Source organism: Mauremys mutica, chromosome 18, assembly GCF_020497125.1.
Source record: "Mauremys mutica isolate MM-2020 ecotype Southern chromosome 18, ASM2049712v1, whole genome shotgun sequence".
Lineage (NCBI taxonomy): Eukaryota > Metazoa > Chordata > Testudines > Geoemydidae > Mauremys > Mauremys mutica.
In genome coordinates this window covers 25,429,213-25,449,543 of record NC_059089.1, presented here as the reverse complement: position 1 = coordinate 25,449,543, position 20,331 = coordinate 25,429,213, and the positions used below count along the sequence as shown (strand labels likewise).

Sequence of the window (20,331 nt, the reverse complement as noted above, 5' to 3'; positions counted from 1 at the left end):
ATTGAATTAGACATTTTTCCCTCCCGTGCCTCTTAGTGGTGGCACAGGCATGTTGATAAAGTCAGCATCGCACTCAAGGACACTTGTAAGTAAATAATCTCTCTCTTGTGCCCTTTCGCGTGTGTTTTCAAAGAGTTTTATCTTTTTCAAGTTAATAATTCTTTAAAAGAATTGGGATGCTACCTGCAGAGGATGCATTTTATTGTGAGCTGCTTAGTGTGTTGCTTATTTTAATTTGTCATCCAGACAGATGTGACAACAATGTGTATATTTTTAAAAAAATCATTGTTTGTTATGGAACATAGTGTCATACACTAGTATGTTTTCCCTTCTCAACTTCATATATTTCTTTCATTCTCTATCACTAATATAGTGTTTGTAATAGTCACCTTGTCTGCCTATTGCAATCTTCACTTCCTCTGACTCCCCAACTTCTCACAGTACATCTTAGCTTGTTCAGTACATTGTAACTAAAATCCCCTTTGTTTTCTGCCACTCTGACCAGATCATGCCCATGGTGAGTCATGCACCAAGTTCAGACTCACCATTCTTCCCCTCAAGGACTGCAGAGCATGCTGTGTTTGGCTACATTTCTATCTCTAATTTCTCCTTGCTCACCTTTTTGTGTTCTGCTCTTGGCCAGTTAATTGCATCTGGTCACTTCCTTGATCTCCTACAAGCAACTCTGCACTTCTTCTCATGCTGCCTCTATGCATTGATCATCCTCCCAGGCCCTGTGTACCATGCACCTTACCTTTCAAATAACCCTTCAGAGGTTAGTTCTTTCAGCTGGTCTTCCATCAGTCCTCCCCTCCTGCCCTGGTTTCCTCCTTAATCTCCAAATTTTAATGTGTCAGCCCAAAAACACCACAAGAAATGTGCTGTAACAATAGCATAATTTTTCATCACCATAACCATCATCCTCTATAATCCCTTTCTATATTGTGATTATTACATTCCAAACACCTTGGGGTTGAACTGGTCTTTCATTTCTTTGTGAAGAGCAGTGTAGATCTATGTGTTATATAATTAGCTATAATGGTGCTCATAGCGTGATAAGGTGAGTAAGGCAGGTCCTGTGAAAGATTATGTACACTGGCTGCAACTGCCTTTTCTTTCCTTTGCAATTTTTGTAGGTACCAGATCATCAGACAATAAAGTTAAGTAACCTAGGAGAGAACAAACATTATGAGGTAGCAAAGAAATGTGTTGAGGATTTGGCACTCTACTTAAAGCCACTAAGTGGAGGAAAGGGTAAGTTGTCTTAAAACTCTGCAATTCTTGGTATATCAGACAAGCTTACTCTTAACAGAAGTATGTTCTCAGTGCTAACTGATTTCAGGCTGTGAAGTGATAGAACAACTATCTTTCTGGTAACTTTTCCTTTATGTCTTTACTGGTTACTGTACATCTATGGCGCTTGGTAAATAACAGTCTAGTACAGGGGTAGCCAACCTATGGCACACGTGCCGAAGGCTGCATGCAAGCTGATTTTCAGTGGCACGCTCACTGCCCGGGTCCTGGCCACCGGTCCGGGGGGCTCTGCATTTTAATTTAATTTTAAATGAAGCTTCTTAAACATTTTAAAAACCTTGTTTACTTTACATACAACAATAGTTTAGTTATATATTATAGACTTATAGAAAGATCCCTTCTAAAAAGGTTAAAATGTATTACTGGCAAACGAAACCTTAAATTGGAGTGAATAAATGAAGACGCAGCACACCACTTCTGAAAGGTTGCCGACCCCTGTTCTAGCAGATATATTGTTTTTGCTTTTGAGGGGAACTAATATTGCTTTTCATTTAATAATGTTCCCACCTAAGCATAGGAAAGGAACCCAAACTCTTTAAGCTAGACAGGGTGGTTTGGTTTGACATAGTTAGATGTAAGATTTTAATTTAAATTCCTTTTAGTCAACTATCCATGTATGATTGTAGTGACAAGGGATGGACTGAAACAGAGAAGTGCCAGAAAGCCTTTATGGTGATCTGCAGGGAACTGAGAAATGTTCTGTAGTCCATGTTGAAAGCTGCCTGAAGTGTCATACGCTCCAAAAGTGAGGAGGTGATTCTAGATAAAACCTAAAACTGGCATGGTGGTATCAAACAAACATGGCGCAGAAAAGGGGCATAGAGTGAAAATAGACCAATTTAGTACAGATCTTGATAAGCGGGGGGGGGGGGGGCTGAGTGGGAGATACTTCAACAGCAAGGATCAGTACTGTTGGATCAATGTTGTGATGGTGAGGGGCCTCTTAGGTTAAAAGTGTTCATGGTGGGATATGGCATTGTTCTGTGACTTAAGCCTATACTAGAAATGGTGGTTTGCCTTTCACTTAGTTGATCAATCTGTCTTCTTATTAAGACTTAGTTGACCATTTACCTCTTTCTTTAAAGGAGTTGCTAGTTTGAATCAGAGTGCCCTGAGCCGTCCAATGCAAAGGAAACTGGTGACGTTGGTGAATTGTCAGCTGGTGGAGGAGGAGGGTCGTGTTAGAGCCCTCCGGGCAGCACGCTCACTTGGTGAAAGAACTGTAACAGAACTGATTTTACAGCACCAGAACCCTCAGCAACTGTCTGCCAATCTCTGGGCTGCTGTCAGGGCACGAGGATGCCAGTTTCTAGGGCCAGGTAGGACTCTTGCAGAATGGATCTGGCTGTTCCTTTTCTTACATTTCTTGGGAGTCTTGTCATTGCAGTTTGGAGGTAGATGTGTTCTTGTTTTCCAGGTTTATGGGAAAGAGCTAAGGGAGGGGGGAGAAGGTTGGGTATTCTAACCAGTATAACTCTTGGTTTTATTACGGTCTATCCCTAGATACTGCAGGGAAATGTTCCACAAATCTCACCCCATTATAAATAGATGTATTTTCCTTATTGTCTGTAGCCCAGTGTTGTTATGTAACATGCTGATAGTACTGAGCACTATGATTAGGGCATAGGCACAAGGTTTCTCATTCAGATATGTTTGTGCCTATATCTTAAGCCATAGAGTCCAAAACCACCAGCCCAGGTTGCATGGTATTACTGTGCTACAAGCTGTTAAGTTATAATTTATGGGTTTGGACTCTTTGATATAAACCAGCTGTTACCAGTAAATTGATGCCAAATTGAGTGCAGGGTTCATCAGAAGATTCTGTTTAAGTTGGCAATGCAATGAACTTGTAATTCTGATGGGTAGTTCTAATATTCCTGTGCCATTCCTACCGCTAGATTTCATGCAGCTTCCTAGTATAAAATTGGCAAGCTATCTGAAATGGCAAAGGCTGAATGTTGAGACTGTGCAATATAAAACCAAAAGTAAAAAAGTGCCAATATTATTGAAAACAGGGAGCCTTGAATCATTCTGTCTCCTTTTACCTGGAACCACCTACTGCATTTCAAGCATTTCTGCATACTGCTTTATATCTGGACTAGCAGATTTCTTAAAATGGGGCAAGTTTTCACTGACTGTGTTTTGCTATGGTTATTTTGTTGGACTAAAAATAGTTAAGATATACTGTGGACAAGAACTCTCAGACCAAATGTTCCTCTGTACACTGTTAATATGCTGTAGTCTTACTTTTCTTATGATGGATTTTTTTTTTTTTTACATCTGTTTAAAGCTATGCAAGAAGAGGCTTTGAAACTTGTGTTACTGGCACTTGAAGATGGCTCTGCGCTCTCAAGAAAAGTTTTGGTACTTTTTGTTGTGCAAAGACTAGAACCAAGATTTCCTCAGGCATCAAAAACAAGCATTGGTCATGTTGTGCAACTACTGTATCGCGCATCATGCTTTAAGGTAAAAGATTGGATAATTTAAAATGAAAACTTGGTTTTTATTTTTTGCAACTTAATACCAGTTTTATTTTTTAAAAACTTTTTGATACATCAGCAATGTTTAGCATATAGTTCTGAGGAACAATATGGCATGAATATATTTCACCTGCAACATGCTACTCAAATTCAGATCTTACCCATTCTAAAGATACAATGAAGCATCAAGAAGTGATCTAAAACCAATTAATCATCTAATCCCACTAACTGTAGCCTCTGCATACACAGAGATGGTGAGATTGAAATATATGGAGAGAGAGTCCTAATGCATTCAGTACTGATGCATCCATTATAAAATGGACATGAAATGTTTAAACCTCTCATTTATTATACCATGCCTCTTTTCCACTGAATTCTCCCAACTCTTCGTCTCTGACGAGTAAGAGATCAGGAGTAGGAAGTGAACTCTGCCTTCCTGTATGGTAATGTAGAGCACGATCATTAAGAAATTTATTGGCCCAGAAAGGCAATAAAATGTCAGTTGACAAAGACAGTAGTTTGTTCTGGACATCTTTGATAGAATATCAATATTTGATACAACAGTTCTTATGTTCGATGACATGGGAAGATGGTTAAATTTTTATTTCAACATATTCTGCTAGAAGACCTAGAGTATACTTAATATACACATAATGTAAGCAGTAATTGGATTTGTGACCCATTAGCAGCAACGTCTTTTCCCCCAAAATAAGATTTGTGGGATGTTTTTCTGGACAATCATAATAAAATGTGTATCACATCTTTACTTTTCTTTTTATAAAGATGCAGCGTTGCACATGAGTTAAAGGACTAGGAGCCAGAACTTGTGGGTTCTATTCTTGCCTGTGTCACTGATGCAATTAGTGACCTTTAGCCAAGATATTTTGCTTTCCTGTGTCTGTTTACCCATCAATAAAATGGGATAATACTGACTATGCCAAAAGTGTATTTGAGATTTAATATGTATATAAAGTTAATTGTGATCCTCAGATGAAAGGTGTATGTAAGAGCCAGGTATTTTTGTTAATACTGTACTGGTACTAATTGTCTTTCTGTAAAGTATACTCTAAATTGTAGAGTGCGCTGCAACTTTTTGATCCTCCTCCCCCGCCCCCCCATTTACCAATTAAATTCTGAACTTTTCCTGTCTCTCTTTGAGTTGTCTTTTAACATTGGGTATATTGAAATGATAGTGGAACTGAAGGTCTAATCCTATAGCTGTATATCCTGCAAACCACGTCATATCTTCAAAGACTTAAGCAAATCCAATTTCTGCCTTAGTTGAAGTGATTGGACTTGATGTCATGTCCTCATACTGACTATCTATACAACACTGGATTATCTGGCTAGCCCGCAGTAATTCTAGCACCCTGCAGGGGGATGAATATTTGAAAGAACTAAATGTTGATTCTCTATACAAAGGGGGGTTCTCAACCTTTTTCTCTGAGTCCCCCCTCCCCCCCAACATGCTATAAAATCTCCATAGCCCACTTGGACCACAGTAACTGCGGTGAGGCTTCGGCTTTCTGCCCTGGGCCACAGTGAGTCTAACGCTGACTGTGCTTGGAGGACCCCCTGAAACTGCTCATGGCCCCCTAGGGGGCCCCAGACCCCGGTTGAGAACCACTGCTATATACCATGGCACACTTGTTTATACATCAGCTGGACTCTGATTGACTCTGCTGTAATTAAAGAAATATGAAGTGTTTAAGCATTGTTGAATTCTTGTTTTTAGGTCACGAAAAGGGATGAAGATTCTTCTCTGATGCAGCTTAAAGAGGAATTTCGGAGTTATGAGGCTTTGCGGAGGGAACATGATGCCCAAATTGTCCACATTGCCATGGAAGCAGGACTTCGAATATCACCAGAACAATGGTCTTCCCTCCTTTATGGTGACCTGGCACATAAGTCGCACATGCAATCCATTATTGACAAGGTTTGTCAATGGGATAGATTTAGTTTCCTTTTCTTGTTATATTTAACAGTTAAAGGGTATAATGCTGAAGCAGTTTTTAAGCTACCTCTAATTTTAACTAAGATTTAAATGACTAGAGACTAGGATAGCTGTTTTTTCTTACGTAATCTTTATGTACAAAGCCCTTTCAGAATGTTTAGTGCTTACAAAGGTCACAGAGAAGTAGTGCAAAAAAAATCACTTATTCTAGTTTTGTGTCTTATGATGATGCTTCATAGGGCAGATTCTGAGCTGAGAATTGTAATTTCTCACCACTGATAATTACTATATGCAATCTGAAGACACTACCTATCTCATTTTGGAGCCCATCTCTCATGAAAGAAAATGAGAATACTTTTTCTGTTAAAATGTCCAGTTTATAGAATGAAGAGCATTAATGTCACTTTTATTTTCAGCTCCAGTCTCCAGAATCATTTGCAAAAAGTGTACAGGAGTTGACAATTGTCTTGCAACGTACAGGTGATCCAGCAAACTTAAATAGACTTAGGCCTCATTTGGAGCTTCTGGCAAACATAGATCCTAATCCAGGTATGTGAATGGTGCTAGTAAATGTTAAAAAAACCTTTTTTTTTTCTTTCCTTTTTATGAAAAATGTAACTATACTGGCAATAAATTCTGTTTCTGCTCTAAACAGTGTCCATCAGTTGATGTTTTTAAGCTCCTGTTCAAGATTGTTTCCTCTTAATCCTTGTATTGGGTGTTTCTGGTGTAATAAAAGTTATCTCATTTAAGACGATGATATTGGAATTATTGTTAAAATGTGCTTTCAATTTATCAATTGTAGATGCAACTTCTCCAACATGGGATCAGCTGGAAAATGCAATGGTGGCGGTGAAGACTGTGGTACATGGGCTAGTGGACTTTATTCAGAACTATAGTAGAAAAGGTCATGAAACACCACAGGTGACTATATTTAATTACCACCTATATTTCTGAGTGTTCTGTGATGCGTTAACAAAAGGTCTTAACTTATTTTGCAAAATTAATGTTGATTTAAAACATTTGTAGCCTAGTCAGGCTTTCCATTGCCATGAACTAAAGTAGGATTAATATCCCAGGCCCATGTTCCCTGAGCAGGGAGTATCTAATACCATTCACCAAGATCCCTTCTAGCCAATTAAAAATATACATTGGATTGGATTCTGTATGGTATTAATCAATCTTCCTTTTGTAGGGAAAAATTGTATCTATTTATTAATACGCTACTTTAAGGATAGACTTGGGTAGAACCCTTAGGGTTCTAAAAAGACCGCTTCTGATTGACTGACTGGCATATTAAAACAAGCCAAACTTATGTGATGTTAGCTTAGAGTAGACTCCCTGCACACGATGTCTGTAGTCAGTAAAGTATACTCTCAAGGAACACTTGATTTAAATCTCTTAGTGAATTGTATCTGTTATGTGTAATATAAAGCTATACTGGGAGTATTTTAACCTTTCAGACCCCAGTGGTGCCATATTTAGTTAGCTCAATACTTGCTCACTGAGGTTTCTTGTCTTGCTTAATCAAGACAATTGTTCTGGTATCTTTTTAAACAAATGAAGAAAAAAATACAAGAAATATTAAAATTATAAGAACTCCATAGTCAAGGTGTATCCACCATACACAGGTGATATAATTTACTTGTAAGGGGCTCATTATGCAATCTTTGTATAAATACATCTTTTTAGCCCAATTGGCTGTGTTTGATCCATTTTTTATAGATAGATATAGATATATAAAATACCAAAACGTTGACGTTAATTGTTTAAACAACAGAGAAAAGCAAGAATAATTTTTAAAATTTTAGTTTAAGGGATAATATGTTACAAAAGAATCCTAGACCGTCAGCACATAGGACCATCGGCATGCAAATCCCCCTCTATACTTTCTGTGATCTTCTACAACCACCCAAACCAAGCACGTAGCATCTTAAGTAATCGCCATCTATTCAAAACTTTCCCCTCCATATAAAACTATACTGTGAGCCAGGATCAAGGATTTCTGTGTAACCCAATCATAAGAACCTATTTCAGGTACTTATATACAAAGGTCCTTTGTGTGATTTAACACAAATAGCTGCCAAATCTTAACAAGGTAGACCATAAGTGCTGATCACGGCCTTTTTGCATTTCATCATTTTCTAACTTAAACTTTGCCATTCTTCCAGATTTACATTGTCTTTCCCACCCTGACATCTGGCAGTTATTCTGCTACATCAAAAATATGAATCGATTGTTTCTCAACCTCACTTAATGCCAGAGTCCCTGGACAGATGGAAAAAAGAGGGAAAATAGTGCAGCTCATTTGACTAAAGAGCACAAGAAACTTTTCTCAGAACATTTTGCTTTCTGACACTAAGATAAATGTATCCATCGATTTCCTTTGTAGTGACGCTTCTAGCAGGTTTGGTCGGGACTCACTATGGGCATTGTGCTAGCTGCTTATTTCTCGGGGGGCTGTCTCAGTGTAACCTGTGAGAAAGCTGACATTAGGAGTCTTTTCTTTCCTTCTTTCTAATCACTGGTTCGCAATCAATGCTGGAAAAATGTACTGGTCCACCAATGTGTTCTTCAGTATATTAAGATCTACAGATCTGACCACGGGTCTTTTGCCTGCTTTCAGGCTAGAGGTCAGAGCTGTGAATTGCTGGTTCAGGGATATGCCCCTCCTGGTGAAGAGCTGGCCAGTTTGTTGGACGGAAAGATTGACCTCACTGCTGTTGAGTTTAAGGATTGTTGGATCTAAAACTAAAATAAAACCTAATATTATCTGTTGCAATTGGACTTAAATTTGGCTGGATCTGTCAAACTTTTGGGTTGGCTTTTAGGACTGAGCACTTAATTATTTGCTTGCCTTCATTCTTGAAGCTCTGAGCAGCACACTTCCTGGCATATCTTTTGCAGCTTTTCTTTGTTCCCAGCATAACAGACATACATGCAGAGAAGCCTAATGCAAAATTCTGCTTCTCCTGTATCCAGGGCCAGCTCCAGACCCCAGCGCTCCAAGAGCGAGCTTGGGGCGGCGTCCCATGGGAGGGCGGCAGGCGGCTCTGGTGGACCTCCCGCAGGCGTGCCTGCGGAGGGTCCGCTGGTCCCGTGGCTCTGGTGGACCTCCCACAGGCGTGCCTGCGGAGGGTCCGCTGGTCCCGCGGCTCCGGTGGACCTCCCGCAGGCGTGCCTGCGGAGGGTCCCGCGGCTCCGGTGGACCTCCCGCAGGCGTGCCTGCGGAGGGTCCCGCGGCTCCGGTGGACCTCCCGCAGGCGTGCCTGCGGAGGGTCCCGCGGCTCCGGTGGACCGGCGACCGCCAGAGCGCCCCCCGCGGTGTGCCACCCTCCTTGGGGCGGCGCAAATCCTAGAGCTGCCCCTGCCTGCATCTCTCCCCAATCAGAGTGTATAGATAGTGAACTCTGCTAGCTTTGTGGCCCAAGTAACCCCCCAACATAGGAAAGGAGCTCCTAGGTCTTCCTCCTCTGGACCAGGAGAGGACCAGGGCTGCAGAATCGAGGCGGTGGCAAGTACTGCACTCCTTCGCACAAAGCAGGAAATCAGAGAAGCAGGGTGGTTTCTCTGAGCCGAAAATCACTACTGCCAAACTTCTTGAGATGCCTTGTAAACTACTGCTCCATCTTCTCCCTCTCCCACTGCAAAGATGGGGCAGGAGGACTGAGACAAATGGCACAGCGGGAAGAGGTTTCTCCATCTGAGCCTGCCTTGGGATCCAGTGCTGGTGACAATGGTTCCAACAGTGGGTGCCCTCCATTTCAGTGGCCAGTGCGAGTCCACAGAAAGCAAACAAAAAATCTAGTTGACAAGATTACATTGAGCACTTAACTTTTTATGCCTTACTTACAGGCATTAGCCAGCCCCCTTTTTTCTATGGGGACCTCTCAGCTGGGCTTCCCTCATCCAACAAGTTCCTGGCATTCAGGGTATACAGAGGTAGAAACTGGGATTCCCCACTGGCAACCATATGGCTGGCTGGTATGCACATCCTCTCCTCCAAGACTTGTTTCTAACTGCACTAACAAGGGGATCAAAGGAACAAACCAAACGGAAAATCCTTCAAGGAAACCGACACCTCTGCCTCCCCAGGACATTACTTAGCCCTGCCTCATATATCCTTATCTCGTATGGACAAAAACTGTAAAACTGAAACCAAAGAGGGATGTGATCTTCACTGCCTCCCCAAGAGGCTGCACACCCAGAATGAACCCTTTTATTTTTAAGTTCAGAGTCAGAATCTTTCAGTGTCTTTTAGACTCTAGTTAAAGTTTCTGTAGGGTTCAGGCTCCCTGTCCAAAGCACTCGTCTAGAAAGAAAATGGCAAAGAAAAGCTATTATGAAGAGGGCTGAGTCAGTTCAGCTCTCCAGGTCAGAACTAATGAGACAAATAGGGAAATACAGGAAAGATTCTTCTTTTGGGAATACTTGAAGACCAAGCTAAAGAGAATAACTGCTGCCTGGGACGTTCCTACAGATGAGCCTTCTATTTTAAAAGAAATGGAAAAAAGATGTAGGCAACAAAATGAAAAGAATGAGAGGGCCCAAAAAAATCCAGGCTCTGTGGCACAGTGGACAGTGCTGTGGACTTCTAATAATAAGTGTTGTGGGTTTGTATCCAACTAGTTACCAACAGACAGGTAAGTGGATTCCTATCTAAGAAGGGCATTACAAAGCAGCTTCAGCAACACTATGGGCCTCCACAGCATCCATCCCCTCCACTTGAGTAATCCTACCATGGGTAGTCATGTCCAGCTTCCTCTCAGGGAAAGTCAAAAAGCCCCTGGCGCTACCAGTGAACTTTCAGAAGACATCCCTGATTCATTGTTTATCTTGGATGCCTCTTTCCGTGGTTTTCATTTCTCAGGTAGGGTCAGCAACACAGGCATGTTCTTGGAAAGCAGACACCCAAGCAAAGAAAATCCTGTCAACATCACTATATGCTAGAGAAAAACTTAAGGAGAGCTGATGGACAGAGGTAGTGGCTGAGACTGAGGGTGGGGAACAAAAGGAAACGCTTCCATCTGCAAGGCAATATAGAAGGGAATAAAAGTCCAACTTGTATGGTCGGTCCTTCCAAGGCCATTCTGTGAGCAGGTACAACTAAAAAAATCAATACAGTAAAGGAAGGTGTAAAAATAAATTTAAAAATCCCCAAATCTTTCCTGTTGCATGACCCCTGGCACATCCATTCAGAAACCATCTCTGATTGATTTGGCAGACTCTTCTCCTTTATACACAAATATCTATCTGTCACACTGGGCAAATAGGTGTTGGACACACACTCAGTACAACTAAGCAGAATATTAGGAACAGATTTGTTTTATCCCTGGTATTAAGTGTTGATATGTGCATTATATATGATGTAAGGATAGGCTTTTCAAAGCCAGCTAAGAGATTTGGATCCCAAAATCTCCACCTAAAATATGTATATGAGGGATAGGATTTAGTTCTTATCCCTATCTCCTTCAGTTTTGGGGTGATAAAGGCAATTCTTAACTCACGGGAGGCATTCCTTTTCATCTGAGAATTGGTTGGAAGGATGTTAATAGAGTAGTTCTCTTGCTGCCCTCTGGATTGGAGAGTAACAGAAACCTACTATGTGATCAGCCCGCAGGAATTTTACCCTGGTATTATGGGGTAGACAATACAAGTCTGTCATAGTTTTGCTTTAAAACAACTGAACACAAATATGTTCCTTTAGAGCTTTCCTCTGTTCCGGTAGTTCCCAAACTGGGGGTTGCAACCCGGGGGAGGGGGGGAGAGCAGGAAGCAGAGGTGTTGTGAAAGCCTTGCTTGTATTGTATTAAAATTAAATTTAAAAATTAATTAACATTTTTTATTTATAAGGGAGGGTTACACTCGGTCTTGCTGTGTGAAAGGGGTTGCCAATACAAAAAGTTTGAGAGCCGCTGCTATATTCCTGTTGATTATGAGCCCTAAAATAAGAAGGGGTATTTTCTAGAAGAGAAACTTTCACAGAAAAAAAAAAAAGCACGTGCACTCCAAATTCGGATGTGTGATTCTTAGGAGGTTGTGATTGAGGTGTTAGTCAGGATTATGAGGGCATAATGATCCTGAAAGACATGGCATCTTGTAATTAGTACCTGACAAATTCATGATTGTCAGCAAAACTTTCTGAATGCTGTACGCAGCACAGCTAGCCACAATGAGCTCAATGTGACAAAAGGGTATTTGTAATGTCAGTGAAAAACTTCCTTATCTAAAGGGGTGATTTGAGAATGAAAATTGTCAAAATTAGCATGGCTGTATTTATATATATTCTTTAAAACTACTTGTATTTAAACCTGTATTGGATTTTAAGTGGGATTTTTTTTCTATTTTTAAGCCGCAACCAAATAGCAAATATAAAACGAGTATGTGCCGAGATCTGCGACAGCAAGGGGGATGTCCACGAGGAACTAACTGTACATTTGCTCACTCTCAGGAAGAGCTTGAAAAGTAAGTCTGGGGATGATGTCGTTCTTTCCATCAAATCAAGGCAGCTTTCATGAAATCCTGAAAGTAGCTTCCTTTGTGCGTGAATTCATTTCTAGGGATCCTTGAATTGCAAGAGAGCTGTTTGTGCAAGTTAGACCTCTTAAAAACAACATCTATAAATACATTGCCAGAATTGCAGAATATAGCCGAAGCAAAGTTTTCCTGCACAAAATTATTGACTCTGGGCCTGGCACCTTAAGAGGTCTGCAATGGCGCAAACTGAGGAATAGTACCCATTAGGTCTTAATCAGCAGTTCTTTATTCCTAACTCAATTTACCAAATATCTCATGTATAACTTCGTAAAGCTATTTCCACCCAGACCCATCTCCAAATTAACAACTCCAATGCCTCTCAGAGGATGAGTTGGTCTTTCACTGTAGAGTGAAATGTCTGATGTTCTACTTGTTTCTCCAAACTAGTGCTCATGGTTTAAGTTAAATTGTGAAGTGCTGTTAATGATATCCCTCTCATCCCTTCTGTCATGTCAGTTTTACAAATGCATTAGACTGCACAACGTAAACTCCTTTATCAGCTTTGTCTTTGTAAATATAGGTATCGTTTGAGGAACAAAAAGATCAGCGCAACTGTGAGAACATTCCCTCTCCTAAATAAAGTTGGTGTCAACAGCACTGTCTCAACCACAGCAGGAAATGTAATCTCTGTCATAGGAAGCCCTGAAACAACAGGAAAGATGGTGCCGAGTTCCAATGGGATTGCAAATCTGGAAAGTGGTGTTCCCCAATTGATTCCTCGCTGCGCTGAAACCTCCTTAAGAGTTCTGGAGAATGTCAAGAAGGGGGGAAAGTCTGGAGCCAGTGGTCAAAATGCTTCTGGGTCTCCTACAGAATCGCTATCTGAAAAGTATGTATTGCTGTGGGCTAAAAGAATTGGGATCAAATAATCTAATGTCCACATTTTGCATTTATCGTATCCTTGCAAGCAGAAGAGAGGTGATAAAGGTCTGAATTATGTTCGAGTAGTTTCTGTTTTAGTCTTTGCTACTAAGTGAATCATAGATACTGAACTCTGGTTCTGTTTTATGTTCTCCACAAGTTGAAGGGCATATGTTTTTCTTTTCCTCATGACTGTCGTAGCCAGTTGCCCTTTAAAGGGTAATATATAAGCCATGCATTCCAGAAAATCTGCTATGGCTCGTGTGCAAGCCTAATAGAAGACTTTCCAAAGGGCACAACAGTGCATTCTACCTATTGAAGGCCAGAGTTGAGCTTGGAGAGGGAATGGCCTCTTCTAAGTGAGGTATCTAATCTGTCATTGTTTTTAAACTGAATAACTCCAATTTGCATCCATAATTTATTTCTTTATAGTAGAGTTGTGCAGAATAGTCACATTTCCAGTTATCAAAAATACTCTTTTGTACTCCCTGGAGGTTTTCCAAGTATCACCTTTTTTAAATTGTTTGGCATTGTCCAAACAGCACTGGACCAGACCAGCTTTTCAATGCCTATCTGTTGTTTTCAGAACATGCTTTCAGTACTGGTATTTGAGCTCTAGGTACAAACTAAAAGGTTTAGATCAGCTTATGAGTGCATGATGTTCTCTTGAAGATAATCTGCTTTTTAATAATAGCATCAATGTTGGATTTAAAAATATAATTGAAGTCTTCAGAAATTCCAGTGGAGATGATGAGGAATTTGGGCTATGTCATACTGGAGTGTTTTGTGTTTGAGTTAGAAATTACTAAAGACGAATACAAATAATAAGTACTAAATGCAAATACATTTGATTTCTTTGCAATTCTTTTCAGTAAAATTTGTTCTCCACCCAAGACTCCTGTAAGCCAGGCAGCCGCTACCTCAGCTGGTGGTCCTAATATTGGAACAGAGATGAATTCTCTGCCTCCAAAATCCAGCCCATTTGTAACCAGAGTACCTGTCTACCCTTCACATTCTGATAATGTTCAGTATTTTCAAGATCCCAGGACACATTTGTCCTATGAAGTTCCACAGTACCCACAGACAGGTGAGTGACGTGATTGCTGATACACACACAATCCTTCACTTTTGCCTGTATAAACTTGAATGTGTTTCAGTGTTTGTGCTTTCTAAATTTCTTCAAATCCCAATGGCACCAAGTCATGCGGGGCTTATTTGCTGGGTCTCCTAGTTTCAGCAGAGCCTAATACCCAAGCTTTTTAACTCTGAATATTATGATTGAGTAAAGAGAGGGACGCAGAATGCAGGAGCATTGCTACACTCTTTGCATTATTTCCATATATAACTAGAGGTCTCCAAAATTCTTTAAAGGAAGTTTAGCAACATTTAAACCATGCCTGCTTATTGGAGAGGGGACAGATGTGTTGAAGATTTTTGTTGTGGAGAAAAGTTCTGTTTGCTTTCTTTGTGTGAAACATATGAGACTCCATCTTGCTTGCATCCTTCATGGAGCTGGCTTAGCAGTCTCCTTTTATAGTGTCTTACTGGAAACACCACCCTTCTTCACCCCTCCATGTGGCCAGTTATTTACTGCCCGCCCGCAATGAGGGCCAGTCTCTGCATTCCAATATGTATGGGTCTGACTTCAGTCTGTGCGCATCCATGAGCGGAATTTAGTCCAGGTTATGCATTTCCCACTAGCATTTACAGACCTGAATAACTCAAGCTTTTTCCCAAATCTTTTCTAGCCATCTGTGTACAGACAGTCCCAGTGTGTGTCTCATAGACTGCACAAAAGGTTCTTATGCCCTTGAGGAATGGTTTGTTTGAGTATTTATTTAGGCAGAGACCTGGGAGGGAGACACTCTAGGTACCAAGTACCTCTGCATACTGTGCTTGGTATTTTGGTAAGCTAACAAGCACCGTGTTAGGTAGAATAAAGAGGTTTCTATTAAGTGCAGCCAAGTAAACTGCTGTATCATTTGTTCTAACTTCAGGCAGGTCCCAGCTGGCGGAGTAGGGTGTAGGAGGGGAACATAATCTATTCTGCAATGTAAAAAATAAACCACATGCCAATTGATGGCTTAAAGACCCTCAGAATTCCTTAGACCCAAAATGTTGATACATAAACAGAGATGACAGACCTCTTTCTTTAAAAGTATCTATTATCTAACCATATAAAATATATATATACACTCTCTCTCTCTCTCTCTCTCCCTCTCTGTATGGAGAGGAAGTGCTAAATTGCCACCTGTTCTTGTAAAATAAATTTTAAAAGTGCTACCGTATGGTGGAATACACCGCTCCTCTGCTCCCCCTCCCAACCATGTCAGGTCCTGTGAACACACTGTACAGTGTTGGTACTGTCCCTGCAGACCATGTTCTCAAACATGCAGTGTACATCCACAGAGAAGTGATGGAATTAATAGGAGACCTGTAAAAACAAGATACTTTACTCTGAAGTCAGTATCAAGTGCTACTTAAAATTTTAGAACCGTTTTAAAATTCTGGATTATATTGAGACCAAATTAAACATGCTTTTTTTTCCAATTTTCAAGGATACTACCCACCACCTCCAACAGTACCAGCTGGTGTGGCTCCCTGTGTTCCTCGCTTTGTGAGGTCCACTAATGTTCCAGAATCCTCCCTCCCACCTGCTTCCGTGCCATATGCTGATCATTACAGTACATTTCCCCCTCGAGATCGACTGAATTCTCCCTACCAACCTCCTCCTCCGCAGCCGTATGGACCAGTTCCTCCCGTCCCTTCTGGAATGTATGCTCCAGTGTATGACAGCAGGCGCATCTGGCGTCCACAGATCTACCCAAGAGATGACATTATTAGGAGCAATTCTTTACCTCCAATGGATGTGATGCACTCATCTGTCTATCAGACATCATTACGTGAAAGATATAATTCACTGGATGGGTATTACTCTATGGCTTGCCAACCTCCAAATGAGCAGAGGACTGTGCCTTTACCAAGGGTAGGTGAGAATGGAAAAGAAAAGATAAGATTTACTTTAAAAGTCATGCCAGAAATCATACTACCTAATTAGCCCAGAGCTCTTTTCTTGCCTTGGATTTACACTTGTCAAGCAGCAACCCCAAAACAAGTTGTCGTTTAAACCATAATAGGCAGATCTTTGTCCTTTTGGGTAGGGCTATCTTAGACGCCTTTGCTCCTCTGCTTACAAACACACATCAGCTAAATTAATTACACACATCCTGGATGTTGCCTACTCCTGTTTCCTTGATTCACATTATGATATGATTCTATGCATTGAGGAAGACACTTTTGGATCCAAGATGCATCTCCCTCTGCCTAGATCCTATATTGACAGCTAAAAATGGGACTCCAGTCCAAGGCATCCTGACCCAGGGATGTCAAATGTATGTCCTGGGGGCCAGATCCAGCCTGCTAAATGTATTTATATAGCCCAGAGGATACAGTCAGGTTGTTCAGAATCTCCACTGTCCTTTTTTTAAGTACATTTCTAGCTCTCCTGGTCGCAGAGAAAACCTTTCAAATGTAAACTGAATGTAATCAATACAGTAACGTTTGCTTACATGTGCAGATGGCTTCTGACAATAACTTGGGGGGAGGGGGCGAACTCTTCTGCCCCTATTAATCTCATTGGAATGTCAGCCCCAGTGATGACACTTCAGTTGCAACCTTAACTGTTTCATTGCAGAGCATTTTAGCATATGGACTGGGAAATAACAGGGAGTTAAGCCCAAGGGGAGGTGGGAATTAGGAGTTGCTGCAGAGAAGGAAATCAAGAGGAAAGAACAAAGGGAGATGCAGAGAAAGGAGGATGGAAAAGGAATAAAACAAAGGGGAGAATTAGTGGTGATAATACAGGGGAGCAGATTTTCACACTGAGTGATGCTGAATGTGACGATAATGTACTGAATAAAAAATATCTAAAAGTTGAGTTACTGTTTAATGGCCAGATTGTCCCCCGGATCGCACTCTGAATCTCCCAGTGATATCAGTGGCAGATCACTGGGGTTGGGGTGGGGTGGAGGGGGAGCAGATGGCGCCTAAATTTATACCATGGCCTACGGACCATAATTAAACATGGAATGAATTTGACACCGTGCTGTACACATTCCTTATCTTGTCTTCATTGTTTTCTCTCCTGCATACAAATATATGCCTTGCGACTGGTATTTGGTAAGGTAGCTGTGACCGTTCCTTGCTTATTCTTACATGTGTTGGCATCTATGAGAAACCTATAAATTATCTGCATGATCCTGCTGTGAGTATTCAGACATTGATGCTCTCCTCCCATTGTTTACTCTAGGAGCCTTGTGGTCACTTGAAGACCAGCTATGATGATCAGTTAAGACGGAAGCCAGAGCAATGGGCACAATACCACTCTCAAAAAACACCGCTTGTGTCCTCAACCCTTCCTATGGCAACACAGTCTCCAACACCACCTTCTCCTCTCTTCAGTGTTGACTTCAGTACAGAGGTGAGAAACCAAAGAATTTCATGGTACTTTTTGCTTCCTCTTTCTACGCTTACCAAGAGAGCTTTTCTGTCTCACTCTTCTGTGATTCTATTAGATCAAGTTCATCCCCCCGCAAGTACAGGATATAATCTCCCTAATAAAGAAAATATTGGATATTAAGCTGATGTTACACTTGATCACTGACAAAAGGCCAAAATTAAGTGAAGAATTGGCTTAACTTAAAGGCAGCTTAACTTTATAGCAGTATTAGCTTATTGTTAAGACTCTTATACCATAGTATGGGAAACTGGTGTAGAGTTTCACACAGATCTCCTATGCAGTTAGAGTAATAAATCATATCAACAGCATATCACGAATATCAATTGTAATTAACTGTGATTAGAGCCTGTTATGAACCTTCAGATTTCTTTGTAAAGCACAGCGGATATATTTTTCCATTAGGAAGAACCCTCCCATTTTATTTTCTTGTTCTTAATGGCGCTATCACATTATGAGCAGGTGTATATGTGCCTGTAGTCCCAAAGAATGCATAAATTGAAATGAAAAGTGACAAAGCCCTTGTAAAACATTTAGCTGTGTGGTGTGACAGTAGCAAAATGGAAGTGAGATGTAGGAGGCAAGGCATAAGAACTGGCAGTGTGTCTTGGAGGAGAATCCCAATCTTGCATTCTCTCTTTCTATACACCTAAGAATTAAAATATTCAAAATAGGTCTTGGCTAAAAAGCCCCTTAGTTGGTGTTTATTCTGAGTTATCGCAAATAGTTATTTTAAGGGTTACGTATAATCACAGATCTCCCATCGAGTCCTGGTTAAAGCCTTACCCAGGCTGGGGATTTCTGAGTTTTGTTCTACCAAGGTTTACTTGATGTAACTTTAGGAAAGGAAAAATGCTTTGCTTTCTCTTAAGTTTTCACTACCCTAGTGATATGCCCGAAATACAGCCATTAAAGTGCACTGGTGCCAACCCAAAGTGTCAGCAGGCAAAGCAACTATTTGTACAGGCAAAGCTTACTCCTGCTTGGAAGCAGTAAGCTTCACAGGTGCAAAATGTGGCTTAGAGTGGTTTATGCTAAGGGTTGGTGCAGATTTACCAGTGGTTGGCCACTGATGGCTGAAATTGAGGCAAATCCCCAGCATGGACCCAGACTTAGACTATCTGCTTCATGTCTTGAAGTTCACAGTAAGCAGTTTTTCAGTATAAACACCTTAATACTAAATTCCCTTTGTTTTTTTACCTTTTTTTCCCTTCCTTTTCAATAGTTCTCGGAGAGTGTTAGTGACTTGAGTGGTACTAAATTTGAGGAAGACCATCTTTCACACTACTCACCCTGGTCCTGTGGCACTATTGGTTCCTGCATAAATGCCATCGACTCAGAGCCCAAGGATGTAATTGCCAATTCAAATGCTGTGTTAATGGTATGGCTGTTCTGTGCTCTGCCTGCTCACTCATGGGGTGGAAAGTGTTGCAAGTGTTTCCATTTGATTGCCAAACTTAATTTGATTGCCAGGCCTTTATTATAATCAATAGAAGTTTATTTACAAAACTAAAATACTAAGTCTTGAGGTTAAACTGGTTCAACTCATTTTTAAACTGTTTGGAACAAACTTTTGCCCAGCTATGCAAACAAACTACCCTCTTATCAATGGGGGGAAAATGCAGTGGTGTTTATAACATTCTTAGACTTAAGACAAACTACTTTACTTTAATACCAAATCAGTGTAAATAAAATTTACTGTTGGCCATAACATCTTCAGTAAATAATTTATAATTCAGGACTCTTATTCCTCAGACCTTTTTGTTACACTGAAGGGATGAGTGGATGGACAACTATGAGGCTGTATAATAAGGATTTCCACTTCTGGTCAGGTTGCTTGCAAAACTGTGCACCTTCAGCTGTTTCTTCCTCCTCCAGTGGATAGCGCTTCACATTTAAGAGATGTCTACAATAGTGTAATAGTGTCAGGACAATCCTGTGTGGTAGATTTGACAGACTAGCATGGGCCCATGTGTCAGGGTTAGGCAGATGTCTCCATTGGATTAATAGGGTTCCAGCTAGTTTTAAGTGAGATACTCAGAACTGCTTGACCTTGATGAGCAAATGATTTTTTTTTCCCTGTGGGTATCTGACCAGATTTTCTGTTCCATCTTTGTCACTGTTTCAGCTAACCTTTATTTTGAAGGGAGTGCCTTCAGTAGGGTGACCCGATATTTGGAGCTTTTTCTTATATAGGTTCCTATTACCCCCCACCTCCGGTCCCGATTTTTCACACTTGTTGTCTGGTCACCCTAGCCTTCAGCAATGTTAGCTCTACAGAGAAGACATGAAAAAGCTAAAGCTTGCACTACACACCATAGACCAGAGTATTCTGCATGAACTTTAATCATGGCTGCAGGGTACGCACAGATCATTTATATAAAATTAAAATGTCATTTCATTTTTGTAATTTCCCTTAAACAGAGATCTCACTCTGCTAAAAGGTTTTGGAATGGACGTATCCTCCTACAGTTTAAAAAAAAACAAAAAACCAACCAACCTTGAAATATATCGAAATATAATTGAATGAAAATACAGCATAACCTTGTTTTATTGGATTGAAATTGGGTACACAAAATGAATTGAGGTTTGAATAAACTGGAGAATAAAACCTATTTAATACACATCCAAACGATCCAAATGACCTCATTTTGGATAAGTAAGGTCTC

At 40.7% G+C, this 20,331-nt stretch overlaps 1 protein-coding gene and 1 non-coding gene across 4 annotated transcripts in view; both read left to right on the top strand.

Moving 5' to 3' along the window:
* RC3H2 (ring finger and CCCH-type domains 2) overlaps positions 1-20,331 on the top strand; it is a 43,143-nt gene that overhangs the window by 8,682 nt on the left and 14,130 nt on the right. For all 3 annotated transcript variants that reach the window (XM_044992916.1, XM_044992917.1, XM_044992918.1), the window contains exons 4-15: positions 1,137-1,254; positions 2,400-2,633; positions 3,605-3,780; positions 5,530-5,730; positions 6,165-6,297; positions 6,554-6,672; positions 12,101-12,213; positions 12,806-13,114; positions 14,019-14,233; positions 15,705-16,132; positions 17,456-17,626; positions 18,888-19,043. In XM_044992916.1, the coding sequence (XP_044848851.1) occupies positions 1,137-1,254; positions 2,400-2,633; positions 3,605-3,780; positions 5,530-5,730; positions 6,165-6,297; positions 6,554-6,672; positions 12,101-12,213; positions 12,806-13,114; positions 14,019-14,233; positions 15,705-16,132; positions 17,456-17,626; positions 18,888-19,043 (2,373 nt within the window). The remainder of the gene's footprint in view (positions 1-1,136; positions 1,255-2,399; positions 2,634-3,604; positions 3,781-5,529; positions 5,731-6,164; positions 6,298-6,553; positions 6,673-12,100; positions 12,214-12,805; positions 13,115-14,018; positions 14,234-15,704; positions 16,133-17,455; positions 17,627-18,887; positions 19,044-20,331) is intronic.
* Positions 5,949-6,064, top strand: LOC123352744. The gene has a single exon (XR_006574276.1). It is a non-coding gene; the product is annotated as a small nucleolar RNA SNORD90 (small nucleolar RNA).